The 20861-nt window shown below is 36.9% G+C and overlaps 1 protein-coding gene and 1 long non-coding RNA gene across 3 annotated transcripts; one reads left to right on the top strand and one right to left on the bottom strand.

Annotated features, from left to right (window-relative positions):
- Window positions 1–1572: 1572 nt before the first annotated feature.
- Window positions 1573–14210, bottom strand: iars2 (isoleucyl-tRNA synthetase 2, mitochondrial). Of its 2 annotated transcripts, XM_048191308.1 has the most exons (23): window positions 13895–14209; window positions 13597–13719; window positions 13275–13428; window positions 12952–13100; window positions 11416–11465; window positions 11169–11278; window positions 10970–11060; window positions 10768–10883; window positions 10513–10682; window positions 10320–10410; window positions 10057–10208; window positions 9603–9763; window positions 9416–9518; window positions 7995–8088; window positions 7748–7856; window positions 7199–7301; window positions 6992–7117; window positions 6250–6381; window positions 6053–6159; window positions 5827–5972; window positions 5546–5736; window positions 2680–2824; window positions 1573–2431 (listed from the first exon to the last, which is right to left on the bottom strand). In XM_048191308.1, the coding sequence occupies exons 1-23, from the start codon at window positions 14078–14080 to the stop codon at window positions 2286–2288; spliced, it is 2955 nt and encodes a 984-aa protein (XP_048047265.1). In that variant the 5' UTR covers window positions 14081–14209; the 3' UTR covers window positions 1573–2285. The 2 variants fall into 2 exon arrangements, with proteins under 2 accessions (XP_048047265.1, XP_048047264.1); XM_048191307.1 differs by having other exon boundaries at window positions 7748–8088; window positions 13895–14210.
- Window positions 14211–16878: 2668 nt separating this feature from the next.
- On the top strand, window positions 16879–19485 carry LOC125268810. The gene is made up of 3 exons (XR_007184969.1): window positions 16879–17038; window positions 17283–18343; window positions 18931–19485. It is a non-coding gene; the product is annotated as an uncharacterized LOC125268810 (long non-coding RNA).
- Window positions 19486–20861: the final 1376 nt, after the last annotated feature.

The following is a 20861-nucleotide window of genomic DNA, read 5'->3' as shown; positions in this document are numbered from 1 at the left end:
ACCACTTTAATGCAGTCATTTGTCTCTTATTAAGACAGACGTGTTGATGTGCTTTATCAATGCAAAAATGTTTTCTGAAAACGTGTGATTGTTGATGAAAAAGCAACTCCGTAATAGTCAAGGGTCAAGAGCTAAACTAAAGCAACCACCAATCTCTATAATGGTGACCTCAAAAAAACATCTAAACATCTGTTAATTCTCAATAAGAACTTCAGTAGACGAGTGACAGAAATAAAGTCAGTCTGGTTAGTAATAAGTGAAGCTGGTAATGCTGTTTGTGGAGTTCTTTAATCAGATCTTCAGAGATTTAACGTTTTTTATCTTCAGTTCATCTAAGGCTGTGGCTGAAGAAAGTTTGTGTTTTTACTTCTTCTTTCAGTGCTTGTTCACAGCAGGTGTTTAAATGATTGAAAGAATGTTTCAAGAACATCATACTAACCTTTAAATAACATTTTACTAACATTAAGGAAACTGGACATTTTCATGTTCTTGGAATGTTACAGATCAACGTTCCAAGAATGTTGAATTTTAGATCAAAATTAGGTTGAAAGAACGTTTGAGGAACATCATACTAACCTTTAAATAACATTATACCAACATTAAGGAAACTGGACATTTTCATGTTCTTGGAATGTTACAGATCAACGTTCCAAGAATGTTGAATTTTAGATCAAAATTAAGTTGAAAGAACGTTTGAGGAATATTATACCTTATAAAAACATTACTGTAACGTCAAGAAAACTGGACGTTTCCTACTGGCAATCTCGTATTTTTCCTACTAGGAAACTCGTATTTTCCTACTGGGAATCTCATATTTTCCTACTGGGAATCTTGTATTTTCCTAGTTTGAAAATCGTAATTTCCTACTAGGAATCTCATATTTTCCTAGTTAGAAACTAGTAATTTCTTACTGGGAATCTTGTATTTTCCTAGTTTGAAAATCGTAATTTCCTACTAGGAATCTCATATTTTCCTAGTTAGAAACTAGTAATTTCTTACTGGGAATCTTGTATTTTCCTAGTTGGAAACTAGGATGAAATTGGACAATCTCTCTCTCAAATCATGAAAAATCTGATTTCCTAGTAGGAAAATATGAGTTTCCTAGTAGGAAGTTATTGTAATTTGTTGCCTTTTCTCTGGAAATTGGACATGAACTCCCCCTCAAATCGTATTTCCTACAATGGAAAATATGAGTTTCCTACTAGGAAATTATTGTTGGACATGAACTCCCTCTCAAATTGTATTTCCTACTAGGAAACTCAAATTTCCAAGTAAGAAAAATAAAAGATTACAACTAGGAAAATATAAGCTTTCTAGTAGGAAACTCATATTTTCTTACCTAGAACTCTGACTTTCCTAGTAGGAAATACGATTTGAGAGGGAGTTCATGTCCAACAATAATTTCCTAGTAGGAAACTTATATTTTCCTATGCTAAGTTACGTTAATAAATGAAAAATTCTTACACATTTTATTAGTATGGAAAATATTTCAGAGTGAAGTCTACAATCCCTGTAGACTTTTATATTTTAATTTTCATGACAGTGAACTCATGAAGATTCACATTAAAAGACTCTTTTTCTTTCCTGTATGTACTGTTTATTGGCTTAGCAATAAAATTCATGTCATAAAGCATCATTTACAAGTAAACCAAAAAAACTAAAATTGACAAACTCTCCTCTAACTGAGTCTGATTTATGAAAACAGCAGAATAAATGTGTACATTTTGTACTTCTGCTTTGATTTCATAAGTCAAACTGCATGTTAAGTACATCTTCAGTGCAAAAGGTCATAATAAAACATACCCCTTCATGACTTGAATATACAGAAAATAAAGTTAGATGTGTTCAACCAAACCTTCCACCCATCGCAAACAAATGGACATACACATGCACAAATGCTCTTTTCAGCATAGACAATAAGGTGGCTTAAACCTGTAGCTGAGAACTGCGCTGTTAAATTTGTAAACTTAACACAGATGCCAGGTCAGTGCTGATATTATAAGAATGATCTGAAACAGGTTTTGGTGTATGTTTTCTCAGTTGAGAATCTCCCGTTTGGTTTTTCCTTCCAAATTCTTGTTTTATTCATTTATAACAGTTTGTCTCCTGTCCGACCCCCTGAGTAACATGATCCCCCTCTCCCACAGCTTCAGACTTTCACAACTTTCTGTCTATTACAATAGCAGTTTCATACTGGTCCATGGTAGCCCTTGCAAGCCTTTTTCATCATCAGAGGAGGAGGAGGGCCAGTGGGTGGGCAGTAGTCATAGCAACAGTCAGGGTGATTACTTTGTATTTTCCATCACGTTTTGGCATCGTGGGCAGAGGCAGTCTGGCTCATCGGCTGTGTATCGCCGACATCTCGGACAGCGTGAGAGAGAGGTGGGCATCGCGGCTACGCTGTATGAACTCTCCTCACGGATCACTCCCCCTACAGATGAGCAGACAAATACCAAATTACTTTACTGTTCCATAATATTTTTAAGAATTTTCTTAAATGGGTTTATCTGTTTCCGGAGTAAAGGGCAAGTTTAGCTTAACTGTTTCTAAATTAAAATGCATGTTACCAATACTGGTCTAAACTAACTGCTACACAAAGGGGGAGTAATGTGTACCTGGTGTTAGTTTTTGTAATAGAAACACTGGGTAATAATTTATATCAGAAGAAAAGCATCTCACCTTCCAGGTTGATGAGGAAGTTTCCTGTGCTCGTGACAGCATCCAATGGCAAATCCCGTGGGAGAGAGCTTGTCAGAGTTGTGCGTGAGGCCATCATGAGCTCTGTCAGCTGGGAGCAGGTGGAAGTGGACTCCTCTTGAAGAGACTGTCAGAAAAGGGTGGGGGGAAAAAACAACTTACAAAATGTAAGCAAGCAAATGAAGCACAATTTTTATATTTATTTAAAGGCCTGTTCACACCAATACAAATTTTTGCTTTTAAGAGCAATAAATATTTTAATTTGAATAAACTTCTGTTAATGGCCTCAAACTGAGAGAAACATTCACATGTGGCAAACGTGACAATTTCTTTACGCAGAGGTGTACTAATCTCTTTTCCATTACACTGTGAAAAAAATCTCTCCATCCAAAAAGATTTATGCTTTTGGTCATATACCCAGAGCCCCTGCCGTACATAATACTATCACATGATGGTAAATACATATGCATCAGGCATTCAGCCAATGGTCCATTGGTGTGACGTCTGAGGCTAAGGCACACAAAAAAAAAAAAAAAAAAAAAAAAAACACTTCAGAAGTTTCAAAGATGTCATGAGATTAGTTCAATTCTCCAGGATTTCTGGGAAATATGTGTGTCATATTCTTTAACAGTCCACCTGAAAACAAATCCGTTGTGATGCCACACCCCCTTGTAGAAGGAAAAAAGTTTTTCCAACTGTGACAATAATCGCTCATCAGGATCAACTAAATGTAGGATTGTAAAAAGTATGTTAAAGGCAGGGTAGGTAAAAAATTTTGTTCCAAATTTGTTTAAACTTTCTATATATATCCATGCATAATTAAAATGTAAGAACTCTGATAAAAAGAGTATAAAAATCGAGTGACTCTAGACCGTTTAATCTGTATTAAACACAGCTCATTATTTCCATCCGGGACGAAACATAGGATTGGATTAGGCGGCTGTCACTCTCTTGCAACCATGGCAACCACCCTTTTGCCACAAATGACCTGCCCACTTGCGCGCGCACGTTTGATTTGGGGAATTCAAGAGGCATGGATCCTAGGAATACCAAAACAATGGCAGAGAAACAGCAAGCAAAATTCACAGTACCGGCCTATGCAGTTAGTGAAGGCAAACCAGGCAAAAAAAGGAAGACAGTAACAGTACAAGAAAAGGCAATGAACAAAAAGTCTTTTGATAAACAAAGAAATAAAACGCGAGTTAATATCGGAGTGGCTTTCCAGCGATGGCGAGAACTGAGGGAACTCAAGGGGCTGAAAAGTGACTCATTGATGGCTTTATTTCTGCTGGACAGGTAAATCTTTCTTTTTGTATTTTGATCATACATATTTTTTTGTTTATTTTTTCATGAAGCATGTGTCATTAGCACACGTAGCTGCGTAATATAGCTAACATAACATTACTTAGCGAGCCGTAGTAGAGACGATAAATAATCTATAGGCCTAGCTCAAGATGATAGCTATAGTGTTGAATTGTGCATATTTTTGCTTTAGATAACTAAATACATGTTTAACAGATAGTAGGCCTAACGTTACTCCGCATCTAGGAACTTTTCTTAGAACTATATTTACCCTCTGTCTAACTCTTTTACCATGCTCACCTGTAAGTTTACCTGCACGTTTTTTTTCGCCTTTGTTTTGTTTTTATATTCTCTACCTATGTTTACTGATGTCTTTATCTTGTATCTGTGTGTGTCGTACACACTTTGTTGTATGTGTGTGTTATTATTTTGTGTCTGCAATGCAGTTGTGAGTTGATATTTGAGTGTATGTTACTCTGTTTATCTGTAGAACAACGTATATGTTATGAATCTTACACGAAATTCATCTTCATCACAGTGTAAATGATGGTAATGGAAAAACGTGTATCATGCAACCTGTTTTTAGCTTTGCCTTATAGATAACTAGCTCGTTAGCAAATCAAAAAATATATATTTTAAACTTTACCAATATCAATATGCTAGCTTGATAGTGAGTACTAAAATACATCTTGTTTGTTTATCTTCATAATTATAAAGTTATTTTTATTACATGTGATTCTGACATGATGTCACTACATGCACTGTGCTCCTTCCTCTCCGCTCGTCTCAGGTAAATAATTCGTCTTCCAGCTCAGTGGTCGGAGTCGCACGTTCATGCGTTTTGGGGGCGTGGCTTTGGAAGGAGCCCAGAAGGGAGGGGGTGGAGTGAATGGAAATAATGAGCTGTCTTTAAAACAGTCGTGAGAGGTCTACAGACCAAAGTTGCAAAACCTTCTTATATTAATAATTTATTAGATGCATGTCGTTCTGTTATCGTAGGGACATCAACTTTACATTTTACACCCCTAAAAATGACGTGTGATTGGTTGCTATACATGTCGGTCTTGGGCAGTCCTTGGCCAATGAAAGGTTCTGCCATCAGTCTGAAGATCTGGCTACGCGAGACTAGTGAATATAAAAATCTGAACAGCTGTTTGAAAACATGTACATGCTATTTAACTTCCATTCCTCTTTGCGAAAAACAGATGTCAAACACGGAAAGTTGTGTACGGGGTTACCAGGGTATTTCTGCATCTCTATAAGTGCCTCATACTGTCAGAAAATGAACCAGAGGTGTCAAACTCAGTTCCTGGCAGGCCATTGTCCTGCAGAATTTAGCTTCAACCAGCTCTAAAACAGCTGCCAAGAAGATTCTAGTAATCCTGAAGACATTGATTAGCTCGTTCAGGTAGGTTGTAGCTAAACTCTGAAGGACAGTGGACCTTCAGCGAGTTTGACATCCCTGGTGTCAAAAGCAAAAATTGGAATTAATTTATGTGCCGAATATTTGTGTTGGCATTAACAGGCTTTAAAATCCATGATGTACCTCCATGATTTCAAAGAACAGGCCAGGTTCAATGGCAATGATGAGGTCATACTCAGCAGCGTTACGTCCCGGAATAGATGACAGGAAGGAATCTCTGATAGCACACGCGCCCTCTACTGCTTCCTCCAGTCCTGGCTTTCGCCACACATAACTGGTCTTAATCCAACCGCTACGAAACAAAGTGTCCCCCTCTATAGACAAAGAGAGATGTGAGAAGCATTACAGTGAGGTAGCCAGTCTGCAGTCACACAGCATCAGTTGTATGAAAAATGGGAGTGTACCATCATGTCCAGGGGAGTGCAGGTACACCTCCTCAGCGAGGTGAGGGAGGACAGGAGCGATAGAGCGACTCACTCCATCCAGAATCTCTTCTAGAGTCGTTTGACACGACCTCCGACCAAGGGAGTCCTCAGGGTCACAATAAAGCCTGAGAGAGAGACAGTGAGTGTGAGATGTTTTGCTACTTAATTTTCAAACAGAAAGTTACATAACTGAATGAGTGGTTACCTATCTTTAATGATGCTGAAATAGAAGTTGGATAATTCTCTAGTGATGAAGGATTGCAGCAGACGGATGACGCGGCCATTGTCGAACTCATTGTAAGCATCGGTTACCTACAGCACACACAACATGTGTCACGTGACTGACGGCTGGTTTAAGCTCAGCACCTACAAACATTGTAACCTGTTAACATTCAGACTCACCTTCATGCTGAACTCTCTGAGCAGGTGCAGCATGTACTGATCTACGTAGTGCATTTGTTTAGGGTCCACAGCCTGGGAACGAGGATCAAAACCCTGAAGATTCCCCAAGAGAAACCTCAGTGTGTTCCTCAGCTGGGAACAGAGAATGAGAGCAGGTGAATGAAAGGTCATTGGCTCATTAACACTTTAATCTATACTACTGTTCAAAAGATAGTGGTAAGATTTTTTATGTTTTGGAATGAAAGTATTTTAAACTTAGTAAAGCTGCATTTATTTGATCAAAACAGTCACAACTTAAAATGACTGCTTTCTATTTGAATACATTTTAAAATGTAATTTATTACTGTGATGGCAAAGCTGAATTTTCAGCATAATTACTCTAATATGCCGATTTGGTGCTTAAGACACATCTTATTATTAACAATGTTGAAAACAGTTGTGCTGCTTAATATTATTGTAGAAACTGACAATTTTTCCAGGATTCTTTGATAAATATAAAGATAAAAGTATCTTAAATGAAAGTAATCTTTTGTAACATTACAAACATCTTTACTATAACTTTTGATCAATTTAATTCATCCTTCCTGAATAAAGGTATTAATTTAAAAAATAAATCTTACTGACCTTACTGAAACTTTTGAACAGTACTGTATTTATGTAAGAATCTTTAAGTGAATTCAAAATTAGCATTGACCAGCAGCAATATACTGAATCAATTCATCTCCTCTTATATGTGCCAGACCTTGTTGATGCTGTCTTTAGCAGCATTCAGTGTGTTTGGTCCGATCTGAACCTCAGAAAAGATGTTCGACTCTGCAACCCACCATCTCAAAACATCTGCACCATATGGAGGACAGGCAGACAAGTCCTGAGAAAGAGAGATATGGATGTTTGAACACACTGACTGGATGACATAATTTGATTCTAGCATTGGTTGATCATATCTCACCTTCCCTCCATTAATAACAACATCTGGGTCAACCACGTTGCCTATAGACTTAGACATTTTTTCTCCTCTCTCACTCACAGCAAATCCATGGACCACTAGAGCTCTGAAACACACGCATAAGGTGACTCAAAGGTATTTGTCACTTACACATACAAAGTTCTGTCATGAAACTCTAGATGCCGTAGCCAGGCTGGTCCTTAACTCAATCTGCTAGTAATTACATTTTTTTCTCTAAATGGGGCAGCTGATTGGTTTCTGCCAATGATCTTGCTGCTCAACAACACTGGTCAGTGTTTGCTGTAGCAGCTTTCAAAACCCTCAAACTTCCCCAGCTCCACCTGCATAGAGCTGCTACTGTTGATATCATGCATGCTATTTGTGCTAAAGCAATACGTCTTAGATGCTCACAGCAGCATGTCTGTGAATGTATTGGCAATAGCAAGTCTCTAATTGCTCTACAGCAGAATATGCAATAATCAACAGTAGCAACAATAACAGCAGCAAACTCTACGAAGGTTGTCATGATAGAAAAGCATTTCTATTACTCACTTGTAAGGGGCTTTATTTCGTACAGCTACACTGGTGAGGAGAGACGACTGAAACCAACCGCCAATTTGATCTTTCCCCTCCACATACGAGTCTGCACGTGGATCTGATTCTGAAAAAGAGAGTGACATTACACTACAACACAACAAAGCATACCAAAGAACCCCAGACAAACAATCAATAATATACTTGTTGATTGATTGAATAACCAGAAATACGTGTATAGATAAGGACCACTTTGGTGACTCACCCTGTAGTACAGCGGCCCATGAGACACCACTGTCAAACCAGATATCCAGGACATCTTCACCCCGCACATAATCAGATACTGCACCTGCTTTACTCTGACAAAGACACAAACAATTTATAACATATACTGAATTTTATTTCACTACTTTCCATTTCATTTTGACGAGTCTTAAAATTTGTGGTGTAAATATACACTACCTTTCAAAACTTTGGGGTCATAAAAAATAATTAATTCAGAAATGACACATTGAATTGATCAAAAGTGACAGAGTAAAGACATTTAAAATGTTACAAAAAAATTGTTGCTGAAAAAATGTATCGGCTTCCATCAAAAAATAAAAAAAAAATAAAAAATCAGTTTTTAAAGGATTAGTCCACTTTTAAATACACTTTTCCTGATAAATTTACTCACCCCCCATGTCATCCAAGATGTTCATGTCTTTCTTTCGTCAGTCGAAAAAGAAATTAAGGTTTTTGAGGAAAACATTCCAGGATTTTTCTCCTTACAGTGGATTTCAATGGCTACCAAAAGATTGAAGGTCAAAATTACAGTTTCAGTGCAGCTTCAAGGGCTTTAAACGATACCAGATGAATAATAAGGGTCTTATCTAGCGAATCGATCGGTCATTTTCGAAAAAAATACAACCGTTTATGCTTTATAAACAAAATATCGCCTTGAACGTACTTTCCGCTTCCGCATTCTTCATAACGCTTACGCTGAATGTCCTACACCTTCCCTATTCAAGTTATGGAAAAAAACGAAACTGGCGCCGCGTTCGTTCCGTAACTTGAATAGGGAAGGCGTAGGACATTCAGCGTAAGCGTTATGAAGAATGCGGAAGCGGAAAGTACGTTCAAGGCGATATTTTGTTTATAAAGCATAAACGGTTGTATTTTTTTCGAAAATGACCGATCGATTCGCTAGATAAGACCCTTATTATTCATCTGGTATCGTTTAAAGCCCTTGAAGCTGCACTGAAACTGTAATTTTGACCTTCAATCTTTTGGTAGCCATTGAAATCCACTGTAAGGAGAAAAATCCTGGAATGTTTTCCTCAAAAACCTTAATTTCTTTTTCGACTGACGAAAGAAAGACATGAACATCTTGGATGACATGGGGGTGAGTAAATTTATCAGGAAAAGTGTATTTAAAAGTGGACTAATCCTTTAAATGTTTCTTGAGTTGCAAATCAGCATATTAGAATGATTTCTGAAGGATCTTGTGACACTGAAGACTGGAATAATGATGCTGAAAACAGCTTTGCCATCACAGGAATTTTAAAATATATATTAAAATAGAACACAGAATAGTTATTTTAAATTGTAATAAATTTTACTTTATTACTGTTCTACTGTATTTTTGATCATATAAATGCAGACTTTTTGAGCATAACAGAGGAATAATAGTGAATGAACATGTACCTTCTGAAGAACCTCTGGAGTCAGAAATGTCTCCACTGGCTCCGCCCACCAGCTGTCACTTCCCTTCTCAGAGAAAACTTTAGCGATGTGTGTCACTGAATGTCTGAGAGAGAAAGAAAGAAGAAATTCTTAAAGTTGTAGTTTATACATGTTTCTTGAGTGTGTCTAAGACAGTGTAAGTATATACTTGTTTAAGAGTGGCTCTCCGGTCTCTTTGTGGTAGAACACTGGGATGGGAACGCCCCAGCTCCTCTGCCGAGATATACACCAGTATGTTCTTCTGTCCAACATCGCCAACAAACTGGACCTAGCCGATTCGGGTATCACACGCACCTTCTGCAGGGCATCCTATGCAAACACACTCACAGTTTACTAGGAGGTCCATTTTATTTCTAATACTTCTAAATAAAGTAACTAAAAAAAGTAAAATAAATGCAGAAATGTCCAGTTCAAGGGGGTAAAAAATTACATATAAATGTAAATTACATATATGTGTGTGTGTGTGTGTGTGTGTGTGTGTATATATATATATATATATATATATATATATATATATATATATATATATATATATATATATATATCCACATAACCAAGACATTTTTTGATGGATTTCATCCAGCTGAAGCCTATTGGCTCACCTTAGCTTTGTCTTTGAGGCTGGCTGTGTTAATAAACCACTGTTTACTGGCTCTGGTAACAACTGGCTGTTTGGTCCTCCAGTCATACGGGTAGCTGTGGACACAGTCCTCCTCCTTCACAACTGCACCCGCTGCCTGCAACATTGAGATTACTGCCCACCCCCCCACACACAAACACATTAGTTATATTTACTATCATGCATATTATTTTATCATATACATATATTCTCTCTTTTCTCCATCTATTTATCTTGCTCTCTCACCTGCGGCATTGCCTTCAGTCATTACAGATTTATTCTGCAGTTCAGCCCCAGCAAGTTCTGTAAACCTGCCCTCCTCATCTACAATGCACTCCTAGAGAGAGAGAGAGAGAGAGAGAGACAGCAAGTTTAAAGTCAACAACAACCCAAAATTCTTACTATTCTAGCATATACTGTACAGGTGTGGGTGACATACTACTGGCAGATTAAAGTGTGTTGCAACACTGTAGTCCTCCATGCCATGGGCAGGAGCTGTGTGGACCAATCCCGTTCCCTTAGTCATGGTCACATGATTAGCTGGCAACAAAGGCACTTCTTTTGAAGGAATTGTGGGATGCTGACAGACTCCACCTTCAAGATCTGACCCTGAAGATGAGTGAAAGAAAGGCAGATAAATGCTTAGGCCAGTTTAGATGGCATCATTTTAACTGGTTCTGGCTAGTGGATCTACCTGCGAATGTACCCAAACTCTCCAGATCTGTCCCTAGTTTAGAGGCGAGGCTGTTCATGCGATCTGTGGCCACTAGGAGTAGCTGCTCATTATCAGCTCGCTTTACTACAGAGTACCTGAGAAGAGGAAAAGCATGTGATCATGAACGTCTCCATGAAATCATATCATGTTCATCCCACAGATTCATAGGTGTGTGACTTACTGTACTTTGGGCATGTAACACACCGACTCATTGGCTGGAATAGTCCATGGCTGGGTCGTCCATATTAGAGCAGACACACGACCCCAATTTTCTAAATCACAAAGGAAGATACTGGCATCACAAACCGCAAAGTAACTTTAACTCTGTGAATGTGACCTGTATAAAGCGCATGGCACAGGGACAGACAGCATATACACACCTGATTTTACAGCGAGTTTGGCTGGCAGGGTGACCAGGGGGAAAGTGATGTACAGAGCACGGCTCACATGTTCTGGATTATACTCCAGCTCAGCTTCTGCAAGCGCCGTCCTTCATAGAGGCAGAGACAGCAGAAACATATACCATATACTGATATTAACACATAAAACCTCAAATTCAAAGCTGTACATCTGTTAAGCTTTACTGAAGGTGTTTATGTGAGGCTGCAAACACTGAGTTTCTCCTACCTGGATGATGGTGACCAGAAAACAGGCTTATAGTCCTGATAAATTAAACCCTGTACACAAAGATAGGTAGAGATGGGGATAGTGAGAATTTTTTCAATGACATGAGGGTGAGTACACTACTAAGTTTGGGGTCAGTAAAAAAAAAAAATAAATTATATATATATATATATATATATATATATATATATACACTTCTCATTTATAAAATGGTTAGTTCCTGTCCTTGATTCTGATTCAATATTCACGATAAAACACGGCTATGACCGCTTCACCCAACGGTTCTGTGTATCACTACAGAACACCCTTAGCAACCACTCTTAGCAACGTAACCTGTTTGTTCTCAGTTGATATTGTTCACTGAAGCTTACTGTAATATGTAAAAGAGTATTGTGAGAAAGAGATTGAGTGAGCGAGTTTATTACCTGCATTCAGATTTAGCATTTTCCTTCAGGTCAGTCCTATGTTCATAATAAAACATGTTTAAATGTCAGATGTATTATCCTGTCCTTTTAACAGTTAAGGGGTTTTCCCGTGACTGACAGCATCAGTCAAAGCATTTGTCAGTTGCGTCTTGTTCCGTGTTCACAACAATTCAGTCTTTTTAATGTAAAAGTCTTTGCTACTGAATGACACACTGAAAGACAGTCTTTGCCGCCATCTAATGGCGTAATAATGTAACTTCTGTTGCTGTTCACGGTCAGGGACTATTTTCTCCGGTGTAAGGAAGACTTTTAGTATAAGTTTATTTCATGAAAGTTGCATTGTTACATATGTTTTGGCTTTAATGTTTGTATTGTGAACACAGCACGGCACAGCTTCGAGTACCTTATAGCTTACATATATTTCTTTTAAATATCTTCAGCCAGCTAGAATGAACTTAATCATTTGACTTTTGATCATTAAAGTCAGAATGAACAAAAATTAATATTGTTACCAAGAAATAAAAATTTACCTTTTTTTTTTTAACATAGCAGTGTTTATTATAAAAGAATTTATCCATGCACATCCTTATTTTTTTAATTCATGTACCCTTATAATCTTTAATCGAAATAACTCTGATGACGTGTTTACCGGCGCAACCTGTCACTCACATGAGATCACAGCAATAGCAAACCACAACCATCCAGTGATGCAATCAATTCCTGATGGACAAAATCAAGTCCCACATTGTTTCTTGTACAAGAAGTCATTTCAGTAGGATGTGTGTTACAATAAGAAAAGAAAAGACTACACCAACCCCCATTTCATGCCAATTTTAAAATAGAAAACTTCATAAATTCAGTTTTAAATTGTATAAATATTTCACAATATTATGTTTTTACTGTTTTATTGCCATTTGATCAAATAAATGCAGCCATAATTCTTTCAAAAAAAATATTTTAAAAATCTTTCTCTTTCTCTTAATCTTAAATCTAACTCTAAACTTCGGTAGTTTAAATAACTGCAAAATATAATTTTTTTGTTGTTGTTGAAATCCTCACATACGGAATTAAATCAAACATGTCAAGCTGTGTCCAGGAAAAGAGCTTCTCTGACCTTGTTGTGCATCTCCAGGAAGACTTTGAGCTGGGCCGCTTCATATTTCCCATCAAAAGTGTAATAACAATTGTCCCAGTCAGCCATCACGCCCCAGCGCTGGAATGCAGCACGCTGCCGAGATATGGCACTCTCTGCAAACTCCCTTGCTGAACGGAGAGATACAAAGGCAGTTTTTGATTCAGCAGAAGCGGCATATTTTAACAACACTACTTAACTGACAGTTTTTTTTTTTTTTTCAAATAAGCACACAAGCTTTTAATATTAAAACAAATTATAAATTACTTTTTCATCAGAAAATTCATTATATGTGGCCTCCTGACCTTTCTGTCTGATCTGTAGAGGAGTCAGCTCACTGGTTTCCAGGTCTCCCAGTGCTTTGAGCTCAATGGGCAGCCCATGGCAGTCCCAGCCGGGCACATAGTGCACCAGCCTGCCTCTCAGCACCTCAAAACGGTTCCGGATGTCTTTGAGGATCTGCAAGAGAGATCAAATGAAGATGCTGATGGCATATTATGAAGCTCATGTAAGCGCATCTCCATTCCTATAGGGAATTCCTTTTTTTATGATGTCTTTGAAGGAACAGTGAAGGGTGTGTGAATTTAGGAACATCTGCTTGTGTTATTAAGAACTGACAGGAGGTACCTTATTGAGAGCGTGCCCAACGTGCGGGTCCCCATTGGCATACGGTGGTCCATCATGAAGGCAATACTCCTTCTTAGATTTTTTCTGCCTCTGCCATGTGTACAGCTGGTCAAAACCACATTTCTGTAGAACAACACAACAAAGTTCAAACTCCAACACAAGAAAAACCAGTCAGCCGAGAGTTGAGGCTTTATGGAAGTGCTGTTATCTTAATCATTCAGGGTGACTTACGAAGCAACAGATCAGAACCGCTCAGTTTTAATAGCATTATGGCAGGATCTGGACCTGACACTCTTACCTGCTGGATCTGGATCTCTCGCTCAAGAAGGTTTGGCCCGTTCACTTTCATGGGGAAGTCAGTGCGGGGCAGCAGGACAGAGTCCCGGTACCGGCCCGCTGCGTCTCCGGAGCACAGACAGCGCAGACCCCATCGAGCCACACCGCCGAACCTGAAACCAACTGCCGAACGCCGAACCAGCAGCATGAGGGACTCTGACAGGTGAGTTTCCGACCAGGGTGAGAGTTTGTTATGGGATGTGACCTCCTCCGCATGGGCGGCACTCGATCTCTACCGGAACGATAGAAACGACGGACAACTACGGGAGCTGCGAAGAGACAAACCGTTCACATAAACAAAAACGCTTTTTCATGTTGTGACTGCGGATTTGAAACGCAAGATGGCGCTGTAGGGTGGCTAGTGAGGAGCTTGAGTTCGAAGGCAGCATCAGGTTTTGTGGCCCATATATATATATATATATATATATATATATATATATATATATATATATATATATATATATATATATATATATATAGTCGTGCTCAAAATTATTCATACCCTTGGTAAATATGACCAAAGAAGGCTGTGAAAATAAATCTGCATCGTTAATACTTTTGATCTTTTATTTAAAAATCTACAAAAATCCAACCTTTCATTGGAGAATAAGAATTTTAAATGTGGGTATGATTAATTGTGAGCAGTGTGTATTAGAGAAAAACATTTCTCTCATAATGAGATTTTTCCCCCATTTAAAATTCTTATTCTCCAATGAAAGGTTGGATTTTTGTAGATTTTTTAAATAAAAGATCAAAAGTATTAACGAATAAGATTTATTTTCACAGCCTTCTTTGGTCATATTTACCAAGGGTATGAATAATTTTAAGGCCGACTGTTTCTGAGATATATATATATATATATACACAGTACAGTCCAAAAGTTTGGAACCACTAAGATTTTTAATGTTTTTAAAAGAAGTTTTGTCTGCTCACCAAGGCTACATTTATTTAATTAAAAATACAGTAAAAAACAGTAATATTGTGAAATATTATTACAATTTAAAATAACTGTGTACTATTTAAATATATTTGACAAAGTAATTTATTCCTGTGATGCAAAGCTGAATTTTCAGCATCATTACTCCAGTCTTCAGTGTCACATGATCCTTCAGAAATCATTCTAATATGCTGATTTGCTGCTCAATAAACATTTATGATTATTTTCAATGTTGAAAACAGTTGTGTACTTTTTTTTCAGGATTCCTTGATGAATAGAAAGTTCAAAAGAACAGCATTTATCTGAAATACAAAGCTTCTGTAGCATTATACACTACCATTCAAAAGTTTGGGGTCAGTAAGAATTTTTATTTTTATTTTTTTGAAAATAAATTAAAGAAATGAATACTTTTATTCAGCAAGGATGCATTAAATCAATCAAAAGTGACAGTAAAGACATTTATAATGTTACAAAAGATTCTATTTCAGATAAATACTGTTCTTTTGAACTTTCTATTCATCAAATAATCCTGAAAAAATATATTGTACACAAATATTTTGTACAATTGTACACATTAAATGTTTCTTGAGCAGCAGATCAGCATATTAGAATGATTTCTGAAGGATCATGTGACACTGAAGACTGGAGTAATGATGCTGAAAATATAGCTTTGCCATCACAGGAATAAATTACTTTGTGAAATATATTCAAATAGAAAACAGTTCTTTTAAATTGTAATAATATTTCACAATATTACTGTTTTTACTGTATTTTTAATTAAATAAATGTAGCCTTGGTGAGCAGACGAAACTTCTTTTAAAAACATTAAAAATCTTAGTGGTTCCATATATATATATATATAATATAGATGATGATGTATGGATAATTGAGTAAACCCATTCCTGTAGCTCAAGAGTAGAGCATGGTTCTAGGCAAAACCTAAGTCAATGTGATTTGCTTTGGATACAAGCTTCTGCCAAATGCATGTACCTATACATAAAACTAAGTACATTCAGTCCTGTAAATCGGGCAGTGAGTAGGCTACACAGGCATAAGGCCCGATCGCGGCAGACAGAAATCACCGGCAGGCGAGAAACTAACAGGAACTGGCCCGTGTAGGCCTATTTTGCTATCTGGGTATTTTGAGGTAGCTTATTACTTACTTAGAAAATGCTCTACATGTAGGCCTACTTCATAAAAGTCATTAAAGACCTGACAGGAAAAAGACGTGTAGCCTACACCACAACCTGAAGATGGACAATTTTTATAATTATACTAAAATGCCTTTCAATCAGGGCAGAATGATGGCATTGATCAAGTTTTGATCATGTTGAGTGAGTCATTAGGACAATAAATAAAACAGAACATAACAGATTTTAAATTCATCATTTAATTCAGTTAGAACATTTTTATTATTATTATTTTACCGCGTGTTTATGTAGACTATGTGAAAATTATTAGGCCTATATGTTAAATATGTCTTGCCGATATAAAGACTATTTTATGTCGATAAAAAGTATGGCCTTTCTTCATGTCTTTCACTAGAAATTATGTCAAACAAAACGACAAATGTTTAGGATACTCCTTAATATTATCGTATTATTTGATAAGAAATCTATCTTATTGATTCAGTAGTCCGTAGTTAGCAAGCTAAATGTCTGTTTTTGTCATGTTTTAAACAAAACGCTGCAGTTTTTGTTATTCTCTTGTGAGTGGACTTATGTTTTTGTCTATCTTAACGGAAAGCTATGGTTACTCAGGCACTTAAAAACCACCTTTGAAATGTATATCTTAATTATTTATGTATTATTATTATTATTAAAAATATTATTAATAATGTTGTTTAGTTATAGCAAGACTTTAATAATAATTTAAAAGTAGGCCTATGATCTCCAAGAAACGGGGGTAGGGTCCGCCCACTTTTTGAGTTCTCCTCCCCCTTTTGGAGATCTCACCTGCAGCTAAAGGGACATCTCCTGCCTCATCATGGGCGGGGTTTATGACGTCACGTTGAGAATAAAGGTTTCGGGCCTGCCCCCTTACTGAGCACAGACCCTTGGTCAAGCAGTAAACTTCTCTGGAAGGAAGACCAACACAGGCATAAAAATGAATACAATTTGGATATTGTGCTTTGCGGTGCTGATCATAACCATACCCTTTTCAACACAGGTAGGCAATATGATTTTTTCATTATGGGTTTTTTTCATTTAATGTCTTAGGTTTTTAGAGGAGGGTGGAATGATTTGTTCACCAATTGTTTACTGTGTTCATGTTTATCATATAATTAATTACAATAATGATAGCAAAGTGGATCTATAAGCAACTCCAAAAACAGGTTATCACAGCACTTCAGAAATCACACTGTAATGAAAGCACTTTTTCTGACTTACTTTTCCCTTTATGTTTGTCATAGGAGAGCCCTAATAAGAACAGAAGTGGCTCATCCAGCGGTGGTTCCACTAGTCCTTCCACAAATTCCAGCGCTGTAGGATTGGGTCCTGTGCCAACAACACTGTATCTGCTGATCCCAGCTGCCACCCTGGGCTTCATCCACACACAGTATATGCTAAACTGATGGGTGGAGAGTGTTCGCCATAGATGACCAAGAATGAGACAGTGGCAAAATGGACAGCCGTTCACCCAAAGAGCAAACTTTTCCACAATTCATGAAGATATAATATATAAAAACAGCTCGTTTTTTAATGGACTTTTAACTAATGAAAATGAATACAGACATCTACTGCAACCCCACAGAGGGTCCTCACACTAAACCACACCCTTGGGCCCTTTGTTGCGTTTTGCCTCAGAGTCACTGTTTTAGGGCTCACATACTCAATGGCAACTTCTCTTGGAAGAGTTTGTTTCTCATATATGCTCAGCATATTTGATTATGATCAAGCAGGTTAAAGAAGTCAATTACTTAAATCAGTAATCACTGCGCATTTCAAAATAACAGCCCAATTTCCAATATAATGATATTTATGTGTACTACAAATTTTATTATATGAATGTGATCAATGTAATCAATTTCAGAATGTGTCAGTACTGTATATGCACAATTAAAGTGGATGATTGTATATCTTGTGTGTGTCATCTTTTATTCAACTTGGTATTAAAATGTGTTCTCTTAAGATAGTTTTAGTAATGCTTCTAGTCTGTAGAGTGGAAAAGAGGAGTATAGACCGAAGTGTGTTTGAAAGTTTGAGAACACAACTTTTATTTTGAGATTTCCTGAGACAGAGATGAAGGCGCTGTACAGAGGATGTGATCATCAGGTGTTTAGACGTCACACTTCAGTCACTGTATAAAACACCCCTCCTGTCCTGCATCACTGAACACAGACTCTCTACCCCTAAGAAAAGGTCTCTGGAAGAAGAAGAAGAAGAAGAAGAAGAAGAAGGCAGCATAAAAATGAATAAAATATTGATATTGTGCCTTGGGATACTGCTTATAAACATACCCTTTTCATCTCAGGTAGGCAATATGATTTTTTCATCTCTTGCCTTAGAAGATATGATTTTTAAAAATATTTCCCCATCTTTCTTATTTATCTTTGATCATTTTATTAATTAATTTTTAATAAACTTTGATATATTTGCGCATGCAAAATGTAGATTGTACAAGAAAGGTGTCTCCAGTTCTCTTTATCCCATATAAATGCAGAAGCTTGGGTCTTTTGCCGGAGTGGATTATTTCCTCATCATTATAGTGCCTATAGTAATTCAACTTAGTGTCAAAAGTATTGGTTAAGAATATACCAACAGTAATAATAATACCATACAAAGTGTATTTTCAAGCAGCTACTCAAAATAAACATTAATAACATAAACTGTATTTTTTTAAAAAGCGGGTAACCTATCATGGGTGATGTGGTGACAAAGTCTTTTTTGAAAACAAAAATCTTGTTAAAAATAGCTTAATCAACCTGACTAAAATTTGTTATAGCAACAAACATTATTTATAAGGGTCAGGTCAGGCAGAAATTGTTCTTTAAGTGTTCATTAAAGTAATGTACAATAATCTGCTTGTTTATTCTGACTTCTCTTTTAATGTTGGTGTAGGATAAAGAAAAAACAGACAGCACCACGGTAAAAACTCAAACCGCCACTACAACAGTTCGTCCTTCGGCCAGCGGCGCAGGATTAGGTCCGTCACCCACCGCGCTGAGTCTGCTGATCCCAGCAGCCATTCTGGGCTTCATCCACAGTAGATCCTAAACTGGCTGGAGAATGTTTAGATGACCAAGATGAGCAAAGATGAGCAGACAGTCACCTGAAGAGCCAACATTTCCACAATTCTTGAAGACAGAAGACACAGAAAAATGACACAACAACTCATAATTGATTTTTGTTTGAAAAACTGGGAATTTAAAGGAAATTTGCCACTGTACCAAGGGTCCTCCAAACCCCAACAAAACCACACAGTTGGGCTCTCGGTTGTTTTGTCGCCATCAAGTCACTGTTTTAGATAGGGCTCATCACAACTTCTCTAGTAAGATTATGAATCTGACCACTGTAATCCATTTCCTCCACAATGTTTTTGTAATTATTGCGATGAGCTATTAATTGTAATAGCTAAGAATGTGTCTATATGCACAATTAAAGTGGATGATTGTATATGTTTGTGTGTCATCTTTTATCCAAATTCATATTAGTGTGTTTTTAAACATGCTATAATCAGAGTTTTATTCATGCATTTAGTTTGTAGTATTACACTAGTTTATTGAATACATTATTTCAGTTTTAACACTGAACAGGCAGGTTACGAATCTCCAGTACCTCATATACACTTCTTTCTCCCCATCCAGATTGAATCAGTTCATTTCATCCTACTCTGTTTTTCTTATAGTACACTTAAGCTCAATTAAGCACTGGCCTGCAAATCTTACCTCAAACAATAGTTTCTGTTACTGTTTTTAGAGTATAAAGTCATTTTTGAGATGCTGATGAATTTTTGCCACTGGTGTAGTGGTTTAAGTGAGTGGTATAAGCGGTCACCCCACCTGAAACTCAAGAAGGGAACTTGGCTCACGTATTTTAGAAGTGTCTAAAACAGCCTCTCAATGAACATTCCAGACACACTCGAGATGTTTGGTCAATAATGCGAGTCTTTATTCTCAGAGGTTTCAATTACCTTTGGCCATATCAATTAAAGACTGTATTGTTCCTCATAACGATTCCATAGGGGCCAAAGTGTTGGTGAACAAAATGACTAAGCTGTGTTGAATATTTACACTAAACATCACACCTGTGCGCTGCTCATAAACAGGTGAGAATGTGGGATGATTTGCAGTGTATTTGACCCCTGATTTGATCATTTAGAGTAGATATTGAAACAAACAAACTAAGAGCCTTTAATGGTCTGACTAGATTCCAGTGTTGTTATGGTTAACTAAAACTAAAACTATTGCAAATCAGTTTTCTGTATATTAAATATTAAGATTTTTTTTTAAAAAGTGCCCTGGCAACTAACTGAAATAAATAAACTGAAGTACTAAATATACCTAAAGTAAAAGTGAAAATAAAAATAGATTAAAGCTATACAGAAATATTAAAATATAAAAACCAATTAATGACAAAAGCACATAACTAAAAAAAAAAAAAATACTAAATCTTAAACTAAAACTGAAAACATAAAAATAAAACCTAATTTGAAATATAGATAATTTTTTGTAATACATAACAATACTTGTAACAAATCCACAGAGTAAAAGTCAGAAGTCAGTTTTTATTACTATTTTTATTTTTATTGTGTTCAAGAAAAATGTATCTTTTACTTTTGATTTATTTGTGTTCAGAAACACTAAAGTCAGATCACCATGCATGTTTTTGATGAGGAATCAGAACAATAAGGGTGTTTTGTCCCCGAGAGCAGAGACCAGCCGCTACTGAACCTCGACAGATTGGGATGACATGAATGAGAGCGTCTGTAACCCTCCCTCTGTCTCTTTGAAGCTATCATTCAGTCTGTTGAGTAAACATTAAGGTGGAAC

Source organism: Megalobrama amblycephala, linkage group LG5 (genome assembly GCF_018812025.1).
Source record: "Megalobrama amblycephala isolate DHTTF-2021 linkage group LG5, ASM1881202v1, whole genome shotgun sequence".
Classification (NCBI taxonomy): Eukaryota; Metazoa; Chordata; class Actinopteri; order Cypriniformes; family Xenocyprididae; genus Megalobrama; species Megalobrama amblycephala.
The sequence above is the reverse complement of the archived record's forward strand: the minus strand, read 5'-3'. Positions and strand labels throughout refer to the sequence as shown.

Excerpts from the sequence above, each read along its gene's own strand:
- iars2 (XM_048191307.1), bottom strand. The coding sequence starts at position 14,080 with ATGCTGCTGGTTCGGCGTTCGGCAGTTGGTTTCAGGTTCGGCGGTGTG. Across the intron at positions 9,519-9,602 it reads GGAGAGCCACTCTTAAACAA|ACATTCAGTGACACACATCG; the intron begins GTATATACTTAC and ends TTTCTCTCTCAG. Across the intron at positions 2,825-5,545 it reads TGTTCTTTGAAATCATGGAG|TCTCTTCAAGAGGAGTCCAC; the intron begins GTACATCATGGA and ends CTTTTCTGACAG.